The sequence below is a fragment of the Tamandua tetradactyla genome, chromosome 21 (assembly GCF_023851605.1).
Source record: "Tamandua tetradactyla isolate mTamTet1 chromosome 21, mTamTet1.pri, whole genome shotgun sequence".
In the NCBI taxonomy this organism is placed as follows: Eukaryota; Metazoa; Chordata; class Mammalia; order Pilosa; family Myrmecophagidae; genus Tamandua; species Tamandua tetradactyla.
The window spans coordinates 16086792-16110779 of NC_135347.1; the positions used below are offsets into that span (position 1 = coordinate 16086792).

Sequence of the window (23988 nt, forward strand, 5' to 3'; positions counted from 1 at the left end):
TCAAGGAAAACTTAGGACATAAAAACGATCATAAAATGGAGGTTGTGCCGATTTGAAATTGTTATGTACTCCAGAGAAGCCATGCTTTTAATCCAGTCTTGCCGATGCAGACTTATCATGGGTAGGATCTTTTCTTTAGGTTGTTCCAAGGAGATGTGACCTACCCAGTTAGGGATTAGATCTTTTGATTAGATTGTTCGCTTGGAGATACGACCCCACCCATACAAGGTGGGTCTTAATCTTTGTACTGGAGCCCCCTATGAAGAGAATAAAAGGCAGAAAGCATAGAGAGAGTTAAAAGCCAACACAGAGGGTAAAGAGATAAAACCAAGAAACACAAATGTCTGGAGTGCAGAAGGAGGGCACCCCGGGAGATGCCAGAAGCTGAGAGAACCATATGAAACCAGAAGTCTGAACTGGACAGCAGACATCTCCGATGCCTTCCCATGTGACAGAGAAACCCCAGACACAATTGGCCTTTCTTGAGTGAAGGTATCCTCTTGTTTGATAACCTTAATTTGGACATTTTTCATTGCCTTAGAACTGTAAATTTGTAACCGAATAAATACCCTTTGTAAAAGCCAATCCATTTTTGGTATACTGCATTTCAGCAGCTTTAGCAAACAGAAACTGGGATGGTACTCCAAAAAAGACATTTTCATCAAAAGATGAGCAATTACTAAACTTACCTCTTTAGGAAGACATGGAAAAAATATATAATAAACATTGTTTCATTTTAAATGAAATGATGACAAAAAGAAATAGACTTTAAAAAATTGTAAATTATCACACAGGAAGCCTGGAAGCTTTTTAAAAAAAAAAAAACTTAGAACTAAATCACAGAATCTTAACTAAAACAAAAAGATTAACTCCTTCTTTTCTTATAGATAAGAAAATAGGCCTTCAAAGTTCAGGAACTTGACCAAAGTTATGAAGCAGTGAATAAGAGAGCAGAACCCAAGTCTCCTGCCCTTTCCTCCACACCAGGTTGTCTCAAATATGTACTAAGAAGCCAGAATATCAGGCACAAAAGAAAAATAGCAGAAAGTAACTTGCAAAGTCAATGAAGTTAATGTGGGGGGGTGGGGGTGGGAGATGAAAAAAATCTTTGCTCACGTATGAACAGAAAAGTCCATGAAATAAAAGTCAGGTATAAATTCTCAAATAAATGAAAAGAATTAAGGGATTTAAAAGTACATTCAAAGTGATTTAGTTCTTTATATATGTGAAAAGGAGGAAAAGTATTTGAAAATCACAAGGACCACTAAACGAACATGGTAATAGTTTGCTCAAGCATGAAGAGGGGAAACTAAGACAGTTTGGGGATCATCAAGGGGAACTGAACAAGCAGGCAGGGTTGTCTTGCTTGGATTAGCAACTCTCTCCTTTTCCCTCTCTCTCTGGCTCTTCTTTCCTTCAATGTTTCCTCATCCCTTCTGTTTTGTCCTGATTACTTCTTTCTTGCTCTCCCCTTCCTCAAATGTTTCTCCATTTCCAATCATCCCTTAAATGCTCATGATACTTAACAGAAATATAGTAGACCATTCTAAAAATAATTGCTTTTCTAATGGTGATTTCTAATTCACCTGTATGGAACTCAAAATCCATTTACCATAGAAACAATACAGCCACAAAGCTGGACATTTATAACAATTGTTTTCTAGTGCAGGCCCACAAATTCATATCTGCAATTCTAAAAATCAAAAAGCTCTGAAAATAAAGGTTTTGTTTTTTTTTAAGTTTGCAACAACCTCATTTGGCATCAAAACCTGATAAACTGGCACAAGGATATTTATAGTATTTATTTATCTCTTTTAGTATGACTATTCATACATTACCCACCAGAAGTGTGATTAAAGATACATACTTTATTAGGGATATTACCTAATATATGACAAATTGTGCCATATCTTCCTAAAATCTGAATCTCAAAACATATATGGCCCAGGTGTTTAGTTAAAGGATTGTGGCTATGTGCTGTATTTGTGTTTTCAAGTGCAATATTTCACCTACATAGTGAGAATAATACAGATATACAATAGGTACAGGTATACTATACCTACTGTAATATAGGTAAGCTCAGCACCTACTAACATTCCAGTACTAGCTCTAGTATGCTCAAAACACACATTCACCTAAGCTAAATTCCATGCCTCAGTAACGTATCACTGTTGTGAGCATTACATACAAGGTATTCATTCCTACATTAGCTCCTTTCATTCTAGGAGCTTTCTACTCATTCCTACGTAAGTTATATCTGTATGTATCCATGTGTCCACATGTGTGTACACATATAAAATTAATAATATATTTACTCAAAGTTTTATTTTCCCTTTTCTTAACCTAAAAACAAATAAGCTAAAATTTTCTTCATATCAGTGGTTCTAAACTGGGACGATTTTGCCCTCAAGGGGACATTTGGAAACGTCTGGAGGCATTTTAGGTTGCCACAACTGGGAATGGGGGTGTTACTGTCATCTTCTGGGTAGAAGCAGATGTGCTGCTAAAAATCCTACAATGCACAGGAAAACCCAAACAACAAAGAATTACACAGCCCAAAATATCAATTGTGCAAAACTGAGAAAGTATCAAGCCCATCAATCATCCCTATTCCCAAAATGAAATAACTGCACAGAATATTAAGAGTTCTTACATTTGGATGGCTCAACTGACTTTTTTCCCACATGGAGCAGTGACACCAAAATATATAAATATATATATTGTTTACTTCCATAGTACTTTATTTCTAATCATCAGACTCTTGACTTAGTAGAAAAGAAAACAATAAATGTGTTCTAAAGCTTACATTACATTCAGTAACATTAAAAGAGTTAAGTTCTGTAAATAATTGTAGTTTTCTGTCCAACCATTATTTAAAAAGGAGATATTTAGTGTCTATCAAAAAGGAAAATACTTTTCTCAAGCAAGCAACTTAATTTCTAAACTATTTTTGCTTAAATTCAAAATTTTGCCTTATTTTTGTTATTAGTATTATTATTGCCCTTAGCAAAAAAGAGTTAGAGAAGGGGATAGGAGGAAGAGAGAGCTGAACTAGGTACAGACCTAAATCAGTTTATCTACATACAATATAATTAAGACTGTGAATCTAAAACAATAACTATTTAAATGCATTTAGATATATTTCTTTGTTATTTTCGCTTACCCTTTACTTTTAGAGACCAAACCAAGAGACTGACTCAGTCGATGAATAAAAGCTCTTTCAGTACTGGTCAAAGAAGAAGGAAATTCCATTTCTACAAGAAAAAAAAAAAACACACAAATTAGCCAATACCATTTCTGAATAGTTAATTTTCTTTCAATGCACTTCAATACTTACACACATGTAAAATATGAGGAAAAAAACCATAAAAGCATACAATCACATTTATTCTTACACAATTCATGGATGGGTAGATATTAATTCAGTAACTACTGAATGGCTACTAGAACTCGGATATTAATAAAAAGGCTTCCACATATTAAATCTAAATGCGATAAAAGACTCTGGTGTTCATCACAGATTACTCCTCTTAGCTGTGCTGGAACCTTGACTTAATATAACGACTGATGGGCATATTTCACCATTTTAAATAAGCTCTTGCTTAATTAACAAAATGTTCATTTCCCTCAATGATGATGTAAGTTTAAGCATTGTAAACGTTCAACATCAAACTCCATTTTCTTTGCTTTTGAAATTATAGGACTCATATTTCACTATTTTAGACCGACTATTTTGTTGTTATATATTGCTGAGACTTTCATCCTTCTTTAAAGTAAATTCAAAATCATTCTGTCCACTTTGTTTGGACAGTGCGCCTCCAGAGTAAGGAGTCCCCTGTTTAAACCAGCAGATGAAGGGGCACTCAGTGTACGATTGTACAGATCACCTCAGGTCGGCTGCTGATTGTGTATTATGTGACCCAAGTCAAGTAGCTCTCTAATTCTAAGAACCGTGGAAGACGCTTTGTATGCCGCAGCAAGTTAGTTGTGTTTAGCGAAATGTTTCTAAGATTTGAACAAAGCTCTACACATTGCCAGATCATTTATTTATACCTGGATTCCTTTTGTTCTAAAAGAGCCTCACTTAAGGCTATAACTCCCTTTTGTTTAAAAAGAAAAGAAGATGGGGGGGGTTACCAATACCTAAAAACGGCGGCTTAACCGCCCGAGGCCTCCGAAGGGCCTCTTCCTGAGGAAAGAAATGCCTCCAGGATGGGTAGCAACCTGATCTTTCCATCTTCTCCTGCCAGGCAGGTACCCTGATCCGCAGGACATGGTGCGGTTCTTCACATCCCACAAGAGGGCTAACAACCGCGGTCCAGGCCCCCGACCTAGCTGGAGCTGGGAGGTCACCGGCTCACTCGGGTGGATTCGGCTGCGCGGCCCAGACTCATCCTCCCTCCTCTGAGGCCGGACGGGAGCAGCCGGCTCTCTCCGTAGGTTCGGACTTGTGGGGGGACGCCAGCCAGCAGGGTGCCTGTCAGGAACCTCACCTCTCTGGTCCCCGTATCGGAAGCGCTCCAGGGCGATATTGACTGCGATCTTCACCTCCTCATCGATTCGAATGTCTTTCAGCCCCTTGGCCCGGCCGCCGCCCCCAGGCCCACACTGCGAGGGGCCACCCACTCCGCCGCCGCCGCCGCCGCCGCCACCGGGAGCCGGGGGCCGCGGGGAGACGCTGCTCGGCCTAGACATGGTCCTGAGGAGATTTTCTCCCCGCGAAGAAGCGGCTCTGGCCTGCTTGCTGGCGGCCGACAGGGACAGTGGGGCTCCGGGGTCAACGCCCGGCCGGACGGCTTCGCAGACAGCCTGTGGCGGTCTGGGTGAACGACAAAGCCGCGGGTCTGCACAGCTGAGGAAGTACCGACGCAGCTGAAGCACCGGCTAGACCCGGAGCGCGGGCGTGATGACGTCACCAGGACCGCCGGCGCACGTGACCTCAGCGTGTCGCCTGCCCCTTTCCTCTCGGCCTTGTCACACCAAGCTAATGCTGACCGTTCTCCCCTTTCGTGGGCTCTCGTTCATTTTTTAATTAACTTATTTTGTTTAATCCTTCATTCTTTCAGTAACCACGCATGCGCTCCTATGTGCCCAGCACTTTGCTAGGCCTTAGATATACTTTGGGAAACAAGACAGACAAAATCCTTGCCCTCAGAGAATTCATATTATGGTGGGCGTAGGGCTACCAAATTTAGCCCATAACAATACAGGATGGCCAGTTGATTTGAATCTCATATAAACAAGGAATACAAAAAAAAAAAGGAATACATTTTTTGTGTATTTCCCATGCAATATTTGGCACATACATACACTAAAAATTTATTTGTTGTGTATCTGAAATTCAAATTCAACTGGGCATCTGCATTTCATCTGGCAAACCTAAACAGGGGTGACAGACAATAAACAAGGAAATCATTAAATGATAGTGATAAATGCTATATGATGCGATGGAATGAAGAGGTGCGACCCTTTAGTTTGTGTAATCGGGAAAGTTTATGAGTCCTTCCATTTGCTTATATGCAATCCCACTAACATAAACCTAATCCTAGCCACCCTAAACTGCTTCCACTCTGGTATTCTGTGATCCATTCATCACAGAGCAACCAGAGTTTTCTCTTAAAGATAAACAATCTGTAGGACCACACATCTCACATAAAGTTGTCCAGTGGCTCCCTAGCGCTACAAGAACAAACACTGAGCTCCTTACTTCAAGACTATACCTAAACTGGCGCTAGCCTACCTCCATGAGCACATTCCTTTCCACTTTTATTGTCACTTACAATGCTCAGATGCAAAATTTCTTTCTGTTCGTTAACCACACCAAGCCCACTACCATCAAGGGATCTTTCTACTTGCATACTTTCCTCCTGCAAAGGAAAATCTTCATCCCAGAACTTTACCTAGATGTCCGTTTCTTATAATCTAAAGTGGGATCCTAGTCCTTGCCTAGACAGGCTGTCTCATATTAACCTGTTATCGCTTACCAGTTTCAATATTTTTTTTCTCTTCCCACTAGAATATAAGCTCCTTAATTTATCTTGTCATTGTATCATCAGCAACTAGAACCTCATACGCCTGCAAAAAAAATATTTATTTGTAGGCCATATTTTATTATCTGGAATTAAGATTAAGAATCTGCCTCCAGAAAGCTTTCATCATAATCTTTGAGGTCCTAATCTCTGATTGGCTACCACTACTACAAAGAATTCTGGACAAGCAGAAATAGGTCCTGGTGTGGTCACCAATGAATTCTATGAACGTTTATTACAAGCTTGATCTCTGTGTATCCAAATTTCTTCAACTGTGCGAAAATAATACCTGCCATTTATTAAATTCCCAGGGGCATTGTCTTTATTTTCCCTAATCCTAACAAAAGCATATGAAGTTGTTATATTACCCTGTGATACAAATGAGGAAGCTGAGGCTAAATGAGGTTAAACATATTATTTAAAGCCACCCTGTTGGTAATTACTGGCGTAGGGATGTAAACTAGCCCCAGCTGATCATGAAGCCCAGCTTCATTCCAGGACAAAACATAGAAGGAAAATGATATTTGTATGCACCAAATATATTGTGATTAAACGGAAAACATTTTGCACAGTGTCAGCCACATATTTCTTTCAATTCTCACTCCACCACATCTGAGTTCCACCATTTATTGGCCCCATCAATTTCTTACCTTTGTGGCTTAAGCTACTTACTTATACCCTCAGAGATTCCATTTTCTCCTCTATTAATGAGTATATTTAACACTCACTTCATGGATATATATATATGTGAATATAACATAATAGATGTTAAGTACCTAGCACTCACAGAATAATATTTCCTGCCTTCTTACCTTGCTCTTTGGATAAATGTCTAAATGTTTGTATCCCTAGTGCCATGACATGTTAATTGAAATGAAAGAGAATAATGACTTCTTGAAGTTGCATAGCCATAAAATACAATCTTGATCATATTCTACATTCTCTAATATTTTGAAATGCCGTTGGAACTTTCTGGGTGCTTAGAGTGATACACTACAATTCTACTTTTTACATGTGTTTCAGAGAAAAATTGAAGATAGGGAAAGCACAGAATATTTATAAATTATTTCAAGCTATCTTTAGCATCAAACAGACCTAAGACTTGAATTCAGTTTCCCCACTAGTAAAATGTGTAGGATAAAAACACCTGCATCCCAGGATTATTATGCAGTTTAAATTAGATTAAATTACCTTTATGTAGATGAAATCCTTATTAAAATTCCTGGCTTAACCCTTAGCATGCAATACTAGTTAGGATGTTTTTGGCTTCAGGCTACAGAAAAGCCAAGCAAAATTGGCCCCAAAATAAAGCTGTTCATCATCTCATATAATAAGAAGCCTAACGTAGGGTTGTTCCAGTACAACAATGCCCTCAATGAACTAAGATCTTTCCAGTTTACTGCTCTCCCATTCTTAGAGTGTCCACCATACACACTTTTATCAGGAGCCCCAAGAAATCCCATCATCACACAGCACCAAGTTGTGTGAGCACAACTACAAAAAAAAAAAAAAAAAAAATGCATTCCCTTCAGGTGTTTCTTTTTAAGAGAGTGAAAACTTTTTCCAGAAGTCCTGCAGTAAACATTTCTCATGTCTCTTAGCCAGAACATGCCTAACTCTCAACCAATCACTCTCAAAGAGAAAGAGAATTACCATAGGAAGTGTGGTCTTTTCTGAAGCAGTTGGTCACCTAGGGGAGTTCTCATAGCAAGTAATAAGGGATGGCAAATAAGCATGTGAAAAGATTTTCACATCATTAGCCATTAGGGAAGAGCAAAGTAAAACCAAAATGAGATAGTTCTGTGTACTGTCTCATTTTGACTAAAATAAAAAATAGTGATAATGCCAAATGCTGGCATTTATGAATGAACTGGGTCACCCATACATTGCTAGTGGGAATGTAAAATAGTATAGCCATTCTGGAAAAGAGTATGGCAGGGTTTTTTTACAAAACTGTAAAAAAATCCAGTAATAGCACTCTGCGCCCTTGGGCATTTGCTATGTAAATATTCATAGCAGTTTATTTGTAATAGCTAAAAAATGGAAACAACTCAAATGTCCTTCAATGGGTGAATGGGTTAATAAACAAATGTACATCCATACCACGGCCTGCTACTCAGCAATAAGAAGAACAAGCTACTGATACATGCAACAATTTGAATACCTCTCAAGGAAATTATGCTGACTGAAAAAGCCAATATCAAAATATTGCAAACTGTGTGACTCCATTTGTATATTCTTAGAATAAAAAAAATTATAGAGGCTGAGGAACTGAGGGGCAGAAAGCTAGAGCCTGGCGCAAAGGTGCGGAGTCCACAGGAGTGCCCAGACAGGAGCTGGGGAATAGGAAGTAAGCCAGACTGCATTCCTTGGGCACACTGCCCTCACTAGCGCAGCCCCATGACTGGCAACTCACCTTACACCTCACGCACCCAAACCCCATCACCCGCTCCCATTCCCTGCACTCCAGGCACCCCCACCCCATGAACCCCCAGTGCACGTAACTGCACTACACCCCCACCCCAAGTGCAGCCTTCTGAGCACTAGCTCCCCCTCCCTGTTCCCTGCAGGCTATTGCCATAACCTCCATACACAGGCTACCCCTGCCCTCCTGACCCCATGCCCATAGTATACAGCACAGCCTCACCCATCCCAGCCTGAGCTCCGCACATCAGTCTATGGTACTCCTAGGCCCACGCATGTGCACGGACCCCCAATCACGTCTTTCAGCTCTGAGAGCCATACCTCACAGCAGTACTAGAAATGCACATGTGCATGGCCCTCAGCCACACTTCCCAGCTCTGAGAAAGTGCACACCTGTGCAGCTGGGTCATATCTGCCCCCAATCCATGAAGGCACAACTCCAAACTGCTGTCACAGCTCTATACAGGCACACAAAGGGCCCCGTGCCTTAGACCAGTGCACATAAGTGTTATGCCTCCCAGACCAGTGTACCCACACACCTGTATCCTCCCTGGCTGCTGGGTGCCCATGTTCACGAGCACCAAGCTGTACCTATACCTACCCTGAAGCAAATCACTGCACTGAGTGCCCCACCCCATACCTTGCTCCCTGCTGTACAACCATACCACAAACACAAGGCCTTAGATTATTGAAAGAAATCAACTCCCAAGTTAAATAAATCAAGATATTTTCATGCCACGAAGACAGGAGATCACAAAGCATATCACGACACAGACAGATATAGCCCTGTCTAATGACCAACTTAAAACACCAGAGGAGACACAAACGTTGGAACAACTAATCAAAGATGTTCATACAACTCTACTTAATAAAATAAGTGGGGTAGCAAATGACATAAAGGAGATCAAGATGACAGTAGAAGAGCACAAAGAGGAATTTAAAAGAATAAATAGAAAAATAGTGGATATCATAGAGATTAAAGACTCTGTTGATACAAATAAAAACCAGAGGCACACAACACAAGATTTGAAGAGACAAAAGAAAGAATAAATGATACAGAGGACAGAATAACTGACTCCAAAGACTAAAATCAGCAAATGGCAAAAAAAAGATAGAAAAAGTTGAATTGGATCTCAGGGTAATGATAGACAAAACAAACCACACAAGTATAAGAATCATTAGTGATTAGAAGGAAAGGAGAGGAGTAAAGGCCTAGGAAGAGTAGTTGAGGATATAATGGGGGAAAACTTCCCAACCCTCATGAAGACATAAATATACAAGTGAAAGAAGCCCAAAGAACTCCAAACAGAATAAATTCTAATAGGCCTTCCCTAAGGTGCATACTAATCAGTCTGCAGATGTTGAAGAGAAGGAGAAAATCCTGAAAACTGCAAGAGGAAAACAATCTACTACATACAAGGGAAACCACATATGACTGAGTTCAGACTACTCATTTGGCACTATGGAGGCAAGAAGGCTGTGGTATGATATATTCAAGATCTTGAAAGAGAAAGACTTCCAGCCAAAAATTCTGTACCCAGCCAAATTGTCCTTCGAATCTGAGGGAGAGATTAAAGTTTTCATAAATCAATAAGTTCTCAAAGAATTTGTCAACAAGAGATCAGCCCTACGAGAAATACTAAAAGGAGTTCTCCCAGATGAAAAAAAAAGACAAGAGAGGGAGGTCTGGAGGAGGGCACAGCATTGAAGAGTACAACTAAGGGGAATTTAAAGACTACAAAGAGAAAGAGGGAAAAGAATATATAGATCTGACAAAATTAAAAAGATAAGATGGTGGAATCAAGAAATGACTCTTCAGTAATAACTTTGAATGTTAATGGACTAAACTTACCAATTAAAAGATTGGAAGAATGGATTAAGAAACATAATCCAGCTATATGCTGCTTACAAGAGACCCATCTTAGACACAAGGATATAAATAGATTGAAAGTGAATGGATGGAAAATGATTTTCCATGCAAGTTGTAACCAAATGAAAGCAAGAGTAGCTATACTAATATTGGACAAAATAGACTTTAAATGTAAAGACATCACAAGAGACAAAGAAGGACTCTATATACTAATTAAAAGGTCAATTCACCAAGAAGATAGAACAATTATAAATGTTTATGCTCCCAATCTGGAGCTCCAAGGTACATGAGACAGACATTGGCAAAACTGAAGGGAGCAATAGATGTTTCAACAATAATAGTAGAGGACTTCAATACACCACTCCCCTTTATAGATAGAGCAACCAGAAAGAGACTCAATGAAGAAATAGGGAACTTAACTTGATAAATGAATGACACCTAACAGATATATATAGGTCACTGCACCCCAAAGCACGAGGATATACATTCTTCTCTAGTGATCTTGGAACATTCTCCAGGATAGATCATATCCTGGGGCACAAAACAGGTCTTTATAAATTTTAAAACATTGAAATTATTCAGAGCACTTTCTCTGGTCACAATGAGATAAAATTGGATCTCAATAACCACCAAAGAATGAGAACATTCACAAATATGTAGCAATTAAATAACACTCTTAAACAAACAGTGGGTCAAAGAAGAAATTGCTAGAGAAACCAGTAGCTATCTGGAGATAAATGAAAATGAGAATACAACTTATCAGAACTTATGGGATGTGGCAAAGGCTGTGCTGAGAGGGGGATTGATTGCCTTAAATGCCTATATTAAAAGACAAGAAAGAGCAAAAATCGAGGACTTAACAGCACACCTTGAGGAACTTGAGAAAGAATAGCAAACTAACCCCAAAGCAAATGGAAGAAGAGAAATAACAGACATGAAAGCTGAGGCAAATTAATGGGAGAACAAAAGCACAATAGAAAGAATCAATAAAACCGAAAGTTGGTTCTTTGAGAAAATCAATGAAATTGATGCACCACTAGCAAAACTGACAAAGAAACAAAGAGAGAGGATGCAAATAAATAAAATAGAAATAAGGTGTGCATTACCACAGACCCTGAAGAAATAAAAGAAATCATTAGAGAATACTATGAACAACTGTATGAAAACAAACTAGACAACTTAGATGAATTGGACAAATTCCTGGAGATACACAAACAAGCTACACTGACTCAGGAAGAAATAGAAGATCTCAACAAACCAATCACAAGTAAAGAGATTCAATCAGTCATCAAAAATCTTCCTACAAAGAAAAGTCCAGGCCCAGATTACTTCACAGGGGAATTTTACCTAACATTCCATAAAGAACTACATTAATCCTGCTCAAACTTTTCCCAAAAATTGAGGAAAAAGAAACTCTACCTAACCCATTTTATAAAGCTAATATCATTTTAATACCAAAAGGGTTAAAGATGCTATAAGAAAGGAAAACTACAAGCCAATCCCCCTAATGAAAATAGATGGAAAAATTCTCAATAAAATATTAGCAAATGGAATTCAACAACACATTAAAAGAATTATACCATGATCAAGTGGAGTTTACACCAGGAATGCAAGGATGGTTCAACACAAGAAAATCAAGTAATGTAATACAGCACATTAACAAATCGAAAGGGAAAAATCACATGATCATCTTGATTGATGCTGAAAAAGAATTCAACAAAATTCAACATCCTTTTCTGATAAAAACACCCCAAAATGTAGGACTCAAAGGTAAATACCTCAATATGATAAAGGGAATATATGAAAAATCAATAGCCAGCATCTTGCTCAATGGAGAGAGACTGAAAGCTTTCCCCCTAAGATCAGGTGCAAGAAAAGGATGCCCACTGTCACCACTATTATTCAACATTGGCTAGAAGTTCTAGCTAGAGCAATCAGGCAGGACAAAGAAATAAACGGCATCCAAATTGGAAAGGAAGAAGTAAAACTCTCATTGTTTGCAGGTGATATGATACTATACTTGGAAGATCCTGAGAAATCTACAGCAAAGTTACTGGAGCAAATAAATTAAGCAAGGTGGCAGGATATAAAATTAATGTGAAAAAATCAGAAATATTTCTATATAGAAGCAATGAGCTAGCTGAGGAGTAATTTAAGGAAAAAATTCCATTCAAAATAGCAACTAAAAGAATCAAATACTTAAGAATGAACTTAACTAGGGATGTAAAGGACTTGTACACAGAAAACTACATAACATTGCTAAAAGAAATCAAAGGAGATCTAAATAGGTGGAAAGACATTCCCTGCTCATGGATAGGAAGGCTAAATATAGTTAAGAGGTCAGTTCTCCCCAGGTTGATCTCAGATTCAACACAGTAACAATTAAAATTCCAACAACCTACTTTGAAGATTTGGAAAATCTGACTACTAAATTCACCTGGAAGGGAAAGAGACTCCGAATAGCTAAAAGCATCCTAAAAAAGAAGAACAAAGTGGGAGGATTAACACTCCCTGACTTTAAAACCTATTATAAAGCCACAGTGGTCAAAAAAGTATGGCACTGGTACAAAGACAAAAGCATTGACCAATGGAATTGAACCAAGAGTGCAAAAATAGACCACCAAATCTATGGTCAACTGATTTTTGACAAGGCCCCCAAATTCTCTGAACTGGGACAAAATAGTCTCTTCAATAATTGGGCATGGGAGAACTGGATATCAGTACCCAAGAGAATGAAAGAGGACCCCTATCTTACACTCTACACAAAAATTAACTCCAGGTGCATGAGTGGTTCAGTGGTAGAATGCTCACCTTTCGTGTGTGAGACCTGGGTTTGATTCCCAGACCATGCACCCCCCCCCCCAAAAAAAGAAGTTAACTCAAAGTGGATCAAACACCTAAATATAGGAACTAGCACCATAAAGCTTCTAGAAGAAAATGTAAGGAAACATCTTCAAGACCTAGTAATAGAAGATAGCTTCCTAAACTTTACATCCAAAGCACAAGCAACAAAAGAAAAAATAGATAAATGGGAACTCCTCAAAATCAAATGCTTCTGCACTCCAAAAGACTTTGTCAAAAAGGTGAGCAGTCAGCCAACTCAATGGGAGAAAATATTTGGAAATCACATATTGGACAAAATTTGATTTCCTGCATATACAAGAAATCATACAACTCAACAACAAGAGAACAAACAACCCAGTTATAAAATGGGCTAAAGATATGAATAGGCATTTTTCTGAAAAGCAAATACAGATGGCTCAAAAGCATATGAACAGATGCTCATTTTCATTGGCTAAAAGGGAAATATAGATCAAGACTACAATGAGATTCCACCTCGCACATATAAGAATGGTTGTTATTAAACAAACAGGAAACTATAAATGTTGGAGAGGATGTGGAGAAACCAGGACACTTATGCACTGCTGTTGGGAATGTATAATGGCGCAGCCACTATAGGATAACTGTTTGGTGGTTACTTAGGAAACTAAATATCTAGTTGCCCTATGACCCAGCGATAGCACTACTTGGTATATACCTAGAAGAGCTGAAAGCAATGACACAAACAGACACTGATGTTCATAGCAGCATTATGTACAATCACCAAAAGATGGAAACAACCCAAATGCCCATTAACAGACGTGTGGATCAACAAAATTTGGTATATACATATGATGGAATATTATGCAGCAGAAAGACAAAATGACATCCCGAAGCACATGGCAAGATGGATGAGCCTTGAGGACATAATGCTGAGTGAAATTAACCACACCCAAAAGGATAGATACTGTTTGATTCCACTTTTATGACAAGCATAAAGGTATAATCAACATAAAAGTATAATTAAAATATAGGGGACTTACAGATACATAGAAGCTTGAGATGGATGAACCATTAGTTAATGAGGTTGAATTTCAATGTAAGGGAATAGATAGGGATGAAGGTGGTTCTCTAGTGGGTCTGTAAGTAATATGACCATATTGAAGATGAACAAGATTGAAAGGGGTTTTATAGACCTATGTGTCCTTTTGATTAACATTAGAAATATGAATTAGTTCTCACAAGAATTATTTCAAAGATATTGTTCTTGTACAAAGAGTATTTAAGTCCAGGGTACAGAGGAAAAACTGCTATTGCATGCTATGAGCTATATTCAAAAGGAAACCATCAGCACTACCAGAGTTAAGAGAAGGTTTAGATTCCAAATTTGGAGAGGATATGGTTATTGGTTTTCTTTCTCTTGGGAAAAATGAAATTATCTAAAAGTGAGAATATTGATGGACTGTGGACTTTGGGCCCTCTACATCATGCCCAATGAATGCAGGTGGCTGAAGGATGCACTGTCGGAGAAGTACATTGGTGAATGACGGTGTATGCTTATGAATGAAGCTTGTGCTGCTACGAAAAGGAACAATGTCGTGAGGCATGCAACGATGTGAATGAACATGTGGGACATTTGGTGAGACAAAATAAACCAGAAACAAAAGAACAACAACGGTATGGTCACCTTTAGAAATGCTTATAAGAAAGCAGGGGCCTAGATTGCAAGCTTTTAGAGCAGAGACATTAAGTCTGGAGTGGTGATTATTATTTCTGGATTTTGAGAGGTTATTTTATATATATAATCTGATATTTTGAGATAAGAATGAAGCCAAACATGTTGGGTTAAAGTAATTCAGAACATAGGGTTAGGGAAGACAGTGTTTATATTTTAGAACCACACATATTCTTTGAGATCAATGGAAGAAAGGTTTATTTGGTCTGGAACTGAAATTTTCTGTAGTGCATAATATAATTCAACCTATCTGTATAGATCATTTGAACAACTGAAACACAGGGAGCACAGAATAAGAAAGAGGTTCTTTAGTTCTGTATAGATTATTATAATGGCTCGATACACTATAGAGTATATTAGGCAGATAATCAAAAAGTATTGGCTAAGTCCCCTGAGGGATGGGAGAAAGAATATGGAACTATTAAACCTTACCATCAGGGAATTCCATGATACTGTGTCAAACTTTAAGGACACCCAAATCAATAGTCCATGCCCTCGATCAGGAGGCTTCCTCTTGTGATGCTTATGTAGGTAGTGGATAAACTTAGATTACCTATAGGCGTGCCTAAGAGTTACTTCTGGAGGACCTCTCTTGTTGCTCAGATGTGACCTCAGTCTCTCTAAGCCGAACTCTGCAAGTGAAATCATTGCCCTCCCCCACTACGTGGCACATGACATCCGGGGTGAAAGTCTACCCGGCAATGTGGGAGAGGACTCCTAGGGATGAATCCAGACCTGACACCATGGGATCAACAATTCCATCCTGACCAAAAGGGGGAAAAGAAGTGTAATTAATAAAATATAAGTGGCAGAGAGAGTTCAAATAGAGTCGAGAGGTTATTTTGGAGGTGGCTTTTATGCAAATTTCAAGTAGACCTTGATGCTGATCATAACCTGCCAACCCCCAGCCAGGACCCTCTCAGTAAATCCTAAAGAATACCTAGGGCAATATATAAGATTCCACCAGGGTTCCATGCACTAGAGTAACTTTCCAGAAACCTATAACCTCCAGATGGGTCCCTGGTCCAGATAAGTCCTGAAACCTAGCCCAGCCTCCCCAGAGCATCAGATAGTTCCATCTCCCTACCCCTTATTAGTGACAGACCCTTCCAATATGAACAATTTAGAATTGTCATAGCCCAAACACACCTAAAGACAGGGATGGAAAGATCAAAGGTGATGGTGGAGTTACACATAGAAGATAGCATGAATATCAATGCTGAATCATTAAATTGATATCTCTTTTAGTCTCCAGTATTTTAGAGCAACTAGAAGTAAAAACTTAAAATTGTGAAATTATAACCCATGTCAAACTCTGAAATATGTTCTACAACTAATTGCAGTGCTATACTTTGAAATTTATAACTTTTTTGCATATATGCTATTTTTCACAAAAGAAAAGAAGGAAAAGAAGTAAATTCTGATGATGAAAAAATATTTAAGCCCTCTAACTCCCTATATTCTGGAGCAGCTAGAAGGGAAAATATGAAAGGATAAAATGGTAACCCATGACAAACTCTGGGCTTTGTCCTATGTCTACTTGTTGAAGGGTGCTTTGAAAACTATTGCCTTTTTTTATTTCTTTGCTTTGTATATATGTTATCTAATCAACAAAAGAAGTTAAAAATAAAAAAATAAAATTATAGAGATGAAGAACAGATTAGTGGTCGCTAAGAGTTTGAATGAGGGAGAGACAGAGGTGGCTATGGGTATAAAAGGGCAGCACAAGAGAACTGTTTTATATCTTGACTGTGGTGGGGGCCACATAAATCTACACATATAATAAAGTTACACAGAACTAAATACAATACACCTGCAGATACACACTCACATATACACAGAAGAGTGCATGTAAAACTAATGAAATCAGAATAAGATCCACAGATTGAATCAATATTGATTTCCTGGTTGTGATACTGTACCATAGAGGTTTACATTGCTGAAAATTGGGTGAAAGGTATACAGGATCTCTCTGTATTACTTGTTACAATTCCAAATGAATCTGCAATGATTGAAAAGTAAAAAGTTAAGAAAAAATGAGTGATATATGGGCTGATATATTATTAGGTGAAAAAACAAACTACAAGGGAATATTTATAGGAAGCTAATATACATTTAAGAGTGAAGGGGGATTAAGAATGTGTCTATATATATGTATATGTTCATCTGTGACAGGAAGAAAATCAAAAGCTAATGAGTTTGGTTACCTACAAGGAGTGGATGGGTATGAGTTGGAAAGAAGTAGGGGATGAGAATGTATCGGGGGATGTGATGCTTTAGGATGAAAGGGGAATGATGCATCTCTGATATATTGTTTGTATAGCTTTGACCCTTAATACCATGGTAATGTTTAAATTACCAAAACATATAAATTATTGAAGTCCTCCTGGATTTGGGGGAAACCTAATATTTAACTGTATAATAGTAACAAACTAACCTAACTATATTACAAATGACTAACACAACCACACTGAAGGGGTTGGGAAAGCAAAGAATGAACCTAAATAACTTGGGAAAACGGTACTGGAGCTTCATATCATAAGGTTAAAGACAAAAAGCACTAAAAAGAAATGAATGCAGATATTATACTCTACTTAGTAAATTTGGTTTTCCCGGAGGAATGAGTTAGCAATGCTGAAACCATTTTATACGTATACTAGGATTGAATGAATAAGAAAATATATTATGGACAATGTTCGCTAGGTTTCTCACTGTTGAAGAAAGGAATTACAAGTAAAGAAAGCCTGGATGAGCCCTGTAGTGTTGGATTGGAATTGGAGGTATGAGCATGAATGCATTATTTTTAATGTATAGAGAAAGATATATAAATGGATAGACATAAGATATAAAATTAGGTGTCTAAGTATGTGTGTGTGATCATAAATACTGAGAGGACATAGAGGCAGTGACACCCTATATCAAAGAGTATGCCTAGGACCCAGATCTTAGTTTCTAAATATCATTCTCCAATAAAAAGAGCCAGGGCTCCTTAGAGAAATGGCTGATTCCACGGCTGAGGCAGAACACAGACTAGATGAGCCTAGAACATCTTGACGTGTCAGAAAGTCAGGAAATGCTCAGAAAAGGATGGGGCTTGACATAAGAGCACCAAGGAGATCCTAAGGGCCAAAGCTGGCACAATTTGAGTAACAAATAAACAATGATGGTATTGGATTATAACCCATATAATAAATTAAGTAACCATGATTACTAAATAAACAAATAAATAAATGGGGGAGAAAGACAGCTCTTCCATATAGAAGGAGTCTAATTAATAAATCGAGAAGAAATGATGAAAACAAAAAAAAAACATCATTAGGAAACAATATAGTCATGATCATTGCAGGCAAAAAATCATTGATAGATGCTAAAATCAGTGGATGAAGATATAAGAAACATAATATTTGAATAATCTGAAACTATTTCTATATAAGATAGCCATTAATTACAAAGGGGAACATAGTGACTTGATAGTGGAGTAGCCTGGCAGGCATCACTATAACCAAATGATCAAAGTTAACATCACCAGTGATAAGACATATCAACATGATTTAGTTACTGATGTGATGCACAGCACCACTTTTGTAATATTCTTACCAAAAATGCAAAACCTCAGTCTAATCATGAGAAAACATCAGCAAATCCAAATTAAGAAACAGTCTGCAAAATAACTGGCCAGTGCTATTCATAATTGTCAAGATCATGAAAAACAAAGACAGAGGGGAATTTTCACAGATTGAAAGAGAGTAAAAGGAAACAAAAACTAAACACATCAAGAATGGACCAGAAAATAGACATTAATGGGAAAATTGGCAAAATTAGAATAAGGTATGTCAATTTCTTCGTTTCTGTCACTGCATTGTTTGTGTAAGACGTTTATATTAGGGGAAGCTGGGTGAAGAGTATATGGGAATGCTGTACTATTTTTTAATTTTTTTATGTAAGTTTCTACATAAAAGAGATGAGCCAAAGAAAGAATTTGCCTGGTTTACAAGCATAAATGAAAGGGAGTAGACAATCTCGAAATTTCAGAGTGTTGTAAATTTGGAAAGCCAACTATTGTTAGATTTCAAACATTAATGATGTTTTTACAGGCTTTGAAGAGCAAGCACCCAATAACACTTCTCAATATCAACAAGCAAATCATTCAATCCTAAAGAAAAAAAAGAGATGAAAGGTGTAATCTTCTTATTTAAGTTTCAGATAGCTTCACATTAGCTGATATTAAATAGGAAAAAAGAAGCACAGGAATGAGGAAGCAAAGACCTAAATCAGGCTAGAGAATTATGTTTAAATAAGATCCTTGAGTGTAGTTCTGGTACATAAAACTGGCTGGAAATAAAAAAGTCAGAAGTCTACAAAGTTTGTGAGGAAATTATATTTCAAAAGAAACCTCGAGTCAGACTTCAGAAAGCTTTTGATTGATTGATTATGTGGTGAAATACCCTTGCCACCAAAACTCCAAGTTTGTCCCATCAGGAAGCAGACCTTAAAAGTTGTACAATCCCCAAGGACAACATCCTTCCCAACACCTACTCTTGATGTGGTTAAAGAGGATGATGAACAAGGAAAAACCAACAGAGAATAGAGCCAGGGAACATAAAGAAAATATGGACAAGGATTGTCATTCTAGAGAACAGACTGAGGACCTGAAGAAAAAACTGCTCCCATCTCCAAGGTGGTTCCATAATCACTATAGATTAGTCAGTGATAGCTGTGTGTCTTGCATTCCTCCATTTTCTAAAAGGAAGCTTTTAATGCAGTAATCCTAGTCCTACTCCATTACTTTATATAGATTAGATGGGTGGGGGCAGTCTTTGTAATATGTACATGGGTCACTTGATCATGAAGTGATACATCTGAACCTAAGGGAGAGGGCTGTGTGGTAACCACAGATCCTGAAAGTAGTGACTGAATAGGACTATGGGTATCTCAGGAAGGGTGTATGTGTGTATTCTATGTGTGTGAAGAAGGGATTAAATGTTATTTGGTTACTACAAGTGCGGCCTCTGGCAAAGAATACTAATGCTAACCAATACACATGCTTCTTCTCTTCTTTCTGCATGTTGTGATAATTTCCAACCCCCTTGCAGTTAGATGGGGCCATGTGACTGAGTTCTGGCCACTGGAATGTGGATGGAACTGACGTGCACCACTTCCGGGTCTGGCTTCTAAAACCTCTCACGAGTCCTCTATTGTCTGCTTTCCTTGATCTGCTGGAAAGTCTTAGACAATGAAAGAACCACTATGGAATAAGCCTCAGTTCCCTGAAGAAAGTCCCTCACCACCTTATACTGGACTATAACATGGGTAAGAAATAATCCTTGGACTGACCTTAGACAATACCCCTTTCCTGAGACAATGGACCCTAAATGACCTATCTGAAGAATGGGAAGGGTAAAGGTTGGCAGAGTGGGGGTGTTAGGATACAAAAGTTCAAAAGAAATATCAGTAATAGCAACAATAAAATCATATTGGTTATATATTTTTTTTTTTTTTTTTTTTAGGGAGGAAGGGAAGGAAAGACAGAGAAGGAAGGAAGGGAGGAAGAAAGGGAAACATCTTTAAACATTTTCTTATTTTTTTATTATATTTTGTTTGTTTGTTTTTTACATGGGCTGGGGCCGGGAATCGAACCGGGGTCCTCCGGCATGGCAGGCAAGCACTCTTGCCCGCTGAGCCACCGCGGCCCGCCCCATATTGGTTATATTTTAAGAGTAAGTTTTCCACCAGGCTAATTTTATAGATGAGAATAGAGTCACAAAGAGCCTAGTTCCTGACCATGGTTGGCATAAGCAATGACTAACTCAGCGGTGACCTCTGTTGCTTGATGACCAAGAATCAGAAATCCCTTCCCAACTTCCTGATGACTTGACACTGTGTAAGTACCCAAAACTTAGACACAAGCTTGGGGAAAGGAATAGGGAACCTCCTGAATTAACTGAGATTAAGTTAATTACATAGAAATTAAATTCTGCATATTTGAATCTGTGGGATGAAATTTGTCACCACTACCTGTGGCTTAAGTAATTTTAAAATTTCTTCCAGCTCTATCATTTGAGAAATGTGTATGTTTGTGTATAATATATATGTAATGATATACATGTGTATAATTATTTATCTCTTGAAAGGTACATATAGATAAACTCTTATATGTATCCCTCTACCTACATAGTAAACTAATGTTTTAAAATATGTATTAATAGTTTAGCCACAAGGTGGTACTAGAAAGCTATCTTTTACATTTGGTCCTGGGTCTTGAAAAATATTAATTTTAGCATAGAACTTTTGTCAACTATTGTAATAACTGTAATAATTATAGTCAACATTGAGATAAGAGCAATCTGGTTCATGTGAAGCAGTGTTAATATTTAAAAATCATAAACATAGACTCTTTCTAGCATATGCTATCAACTAGTTTGTATTCTTCCTCCTTCTCTTACCCACTATCATATCATTATAGTGTATACTAATCATTAGGCAAAACACCAAATTCTTTATATATTCACGATCCATACAGAAAAAATTAAATAAACATGATTTCTGAGGTCTCAGTGTTTAAAATTTAAATAGGTATTTATAAAAAATGTGCTTCAGGGGCGGGCCGCGGTGGCTCAGCGGGCAAAGTGCTTGCCTGCTACGCCGGAGGACCTCGGTTCGATTCCCGGCCCCAGCCCATGTAACGAAAACGGAGAAACAAAATACAATAAAACAAGAAAATGTTTAAAAGATGTTTCCCTTTCTTCCTCTCTTCCTTCCTTCTATCCTTCCTTCCTTCTCTCTGTCTTTCCTTTAAAAAAAAAAAAAAAATGTGCTTCAATAACATCCTTAAACCATCCCCCAAACACAAAAACCCAGCCCCAAAATGTTTATCAGTAAATATATTGTGTAACTTACTGAACACTAGTTATCTTATGCTGAGAATGACTGAGGAAAGAAGGAAAATCATCTCTTTCCAGGCAACTTGTCATGTTTCCTTTTTTAAGGAGATGCTATTTTAAAGAGATGCATGATAAATGGGGTGAAAGTTTAGAAGAAACTCACAGGGAAGAACTTTCTAAGGAAGGGGGTAGTAGATAAGAGAATGTACAAGGTCACATCCTGAAAACCACTAAAAAGGAGAGTGAAGAGGCAGATTAAAGGAAGCAAGAGAGCAGCAGTGCTAGGTGCTCAGTGTGAGTCTCAGTGATAGCTGAAGAAACTTACCTTACTGGAAAGTGAAGCCACCATATGGTTTGGAAAGATGTAAATATGACAGCTGGCATGTGTCCTTGTAGAACTGTAAGGAAATCATACTGTTAGGATGCCAGTCAAGAGTAGGGTGTAAAAATCAAGTGTAGAAACGATGACACTAATTTATCTGTGATCATAACAGGACTAAGATTGGAATGTATGAGAGGATGCAGCAGAGTTGGAAGAATGAACACCCCAGGTTTCTCCCATAAGAGAATGTAAAGAAAGACTCAGAAATGAGGCTCTGAGACCCCCTCCTCTCCGGAAGAGAAGAAAAATTTAAAATCTACAGAAAACACCAAGATTTATCACTGAACATTTAATAATTCCACTTTATGGAGAAATCCAGTTTTAGATCATAAGTATAATTAACCCTCACATGTAGTTGAAGGATTAGATACATTTTTCTAGCTTGACAGCAAATTTATACCATACAAAACAGTGAGTGTCTTTTTCCCATGGCATCCTTAGTACTTCTAAATATAAATGCTTTGTCTCTGATATTGTTCTTTAAACTTTTTTCTTTAAAATCATGACAATAATTGAATCTGGATGATAGATACATGGATATTCTTTGTACTATCCTCTTTACTTTAGGGGCATATTTGAAAATCTCAGTAACTAAAAGAAAAACATTGAGTCTTTCCAGCCCCAACATGTACCAAGTTAGTAAACCTGCTTTCACACTGGGGATAAATTAAAAGCGAAGCCTTCCCTTAGGAAATGCAAACACCTTATTTGAATGAACCATCCAAAAGTAATCAACTTCGGCACCAGCATCAGGAGAAAGGGCAGCTCCGTAATCTCTGGAGGAAGAATGATGTTTAAAAACACCACCTTGCCAAATGCTTTAGGGCCATTTCTTCCACACTTAATTTGGCAAACTGATCACAGCTAACGATAAAATGGAAAGGGTTAAAAGAGATGTAAGGAACTTCAGTATTGTGAGCTAAAAGCATGTGTACCCCAATTGACTCCTGTCTTCTGAAACTGTCCTTGAAATGTAATCCCTTTATCATTTCTTTCCTCTAACCCCTGCTGCATATCTCAGTGCAGAGGGGAAGGAGCAGGGCCCTGGATTCCATCAGTGTCTTTGTACTTCGCCTTCAGCCCCTTCCTCCCCTCATGCCCCAAGACCTATGATACAGACTTTTCCATGAAGTTTTAAATCAGTCTGTGACGGTTAGGTTCTGGTGTTAACTTGGCCAAGTGATGATGCCCAATGGTGTGGCCGGGCAAGCATTGGCCTGACCATTGCTACAAGGTCATGGCTGGTCGATCAACTGGAAAGCTGGTGTATTAAATCATCAGTCAGTTGATTGCATCCGTGGCTGACTACATCTGCGATCAGCTAGGGCATGTCTCCCAGCCACGGGATAAATCCAATCAGTTGAAGACATTTTAAGGAATGTCTTCACTGCTTCTTCAGCCAGTGAGCCTCCAAACCATTCATCAGAGCTGCCAGCTTCACAGCCTGCCCTGCGGATTTTTGAGCTCTTTCATTCCTATAGTTGCATGAGACACCTTTATACATCTCATATTTATGGATATCTCCTGTCGGTTCTGTTTCTCTAGAGAACCCTGAATAATACACAGTCCTAAGGACTAAGAAGTCTTCCCAAAGCCTTCTAAGGGTATTTACATTTAATAAGGGAGTCTTAAAGAGGGACTTCCAAAATGCAAAGAAATCTCTGTAGTATGATTTCAAGAAATACTATAGTCAGTGAAGAGTTTACAAACTTGGGGCCCCATCTCATTATGCCCTAAATTACCACATAGAAGTGGTCCCTACTCTAATTGCTTGTGAGATCAACCCTTGTCAAAAATTATGTAACACGTGGCCAGAGGATAGCTCTGCCTTACTGATAATTCTCCAA

General features: G+C 38.2%; 1 protein-coding gene across 3 annotated transcripts in view; it reads right to left on the reverse strand.

Annotated features, from left to right (window-relative positions):
• The window catches only part of YTHDC2 (YTH N6-methyladenosine RNA binding protein C2), a 156391-nt gene that overhangs the window by 122061 nt on the left and 10342 nt on the right, over nucleotides 1-23988 (reverse strand). The window contains exons 1-2 of one of the 3 annotated variants that reach the window (XM_077138925.1): nucleotides 4494-4901; nucleotides 3164-3254 (exon numbers count right to left, since the gene is read on the reverse strand). In XM_077138925.1, the coding sequence (XP_076995040.1) occupies nucleotides 3164-3254; nucleotides 4494-4695 (293 nt within the window). In that variant the 5' untranslated portion in view covers nucleotides 4696-4901. Of the gene's footprint in view, nucleotides 1-3163; nucleotides 3255-4143; nucleotides 4164-4493; nucleotides 4902-22084; nucleotides 22158-23988 lie in introns of those variants that run through there. The other 2 variants (XM_077138927.1, XM_077138926.1) reach the window with 2 other exon arrangements.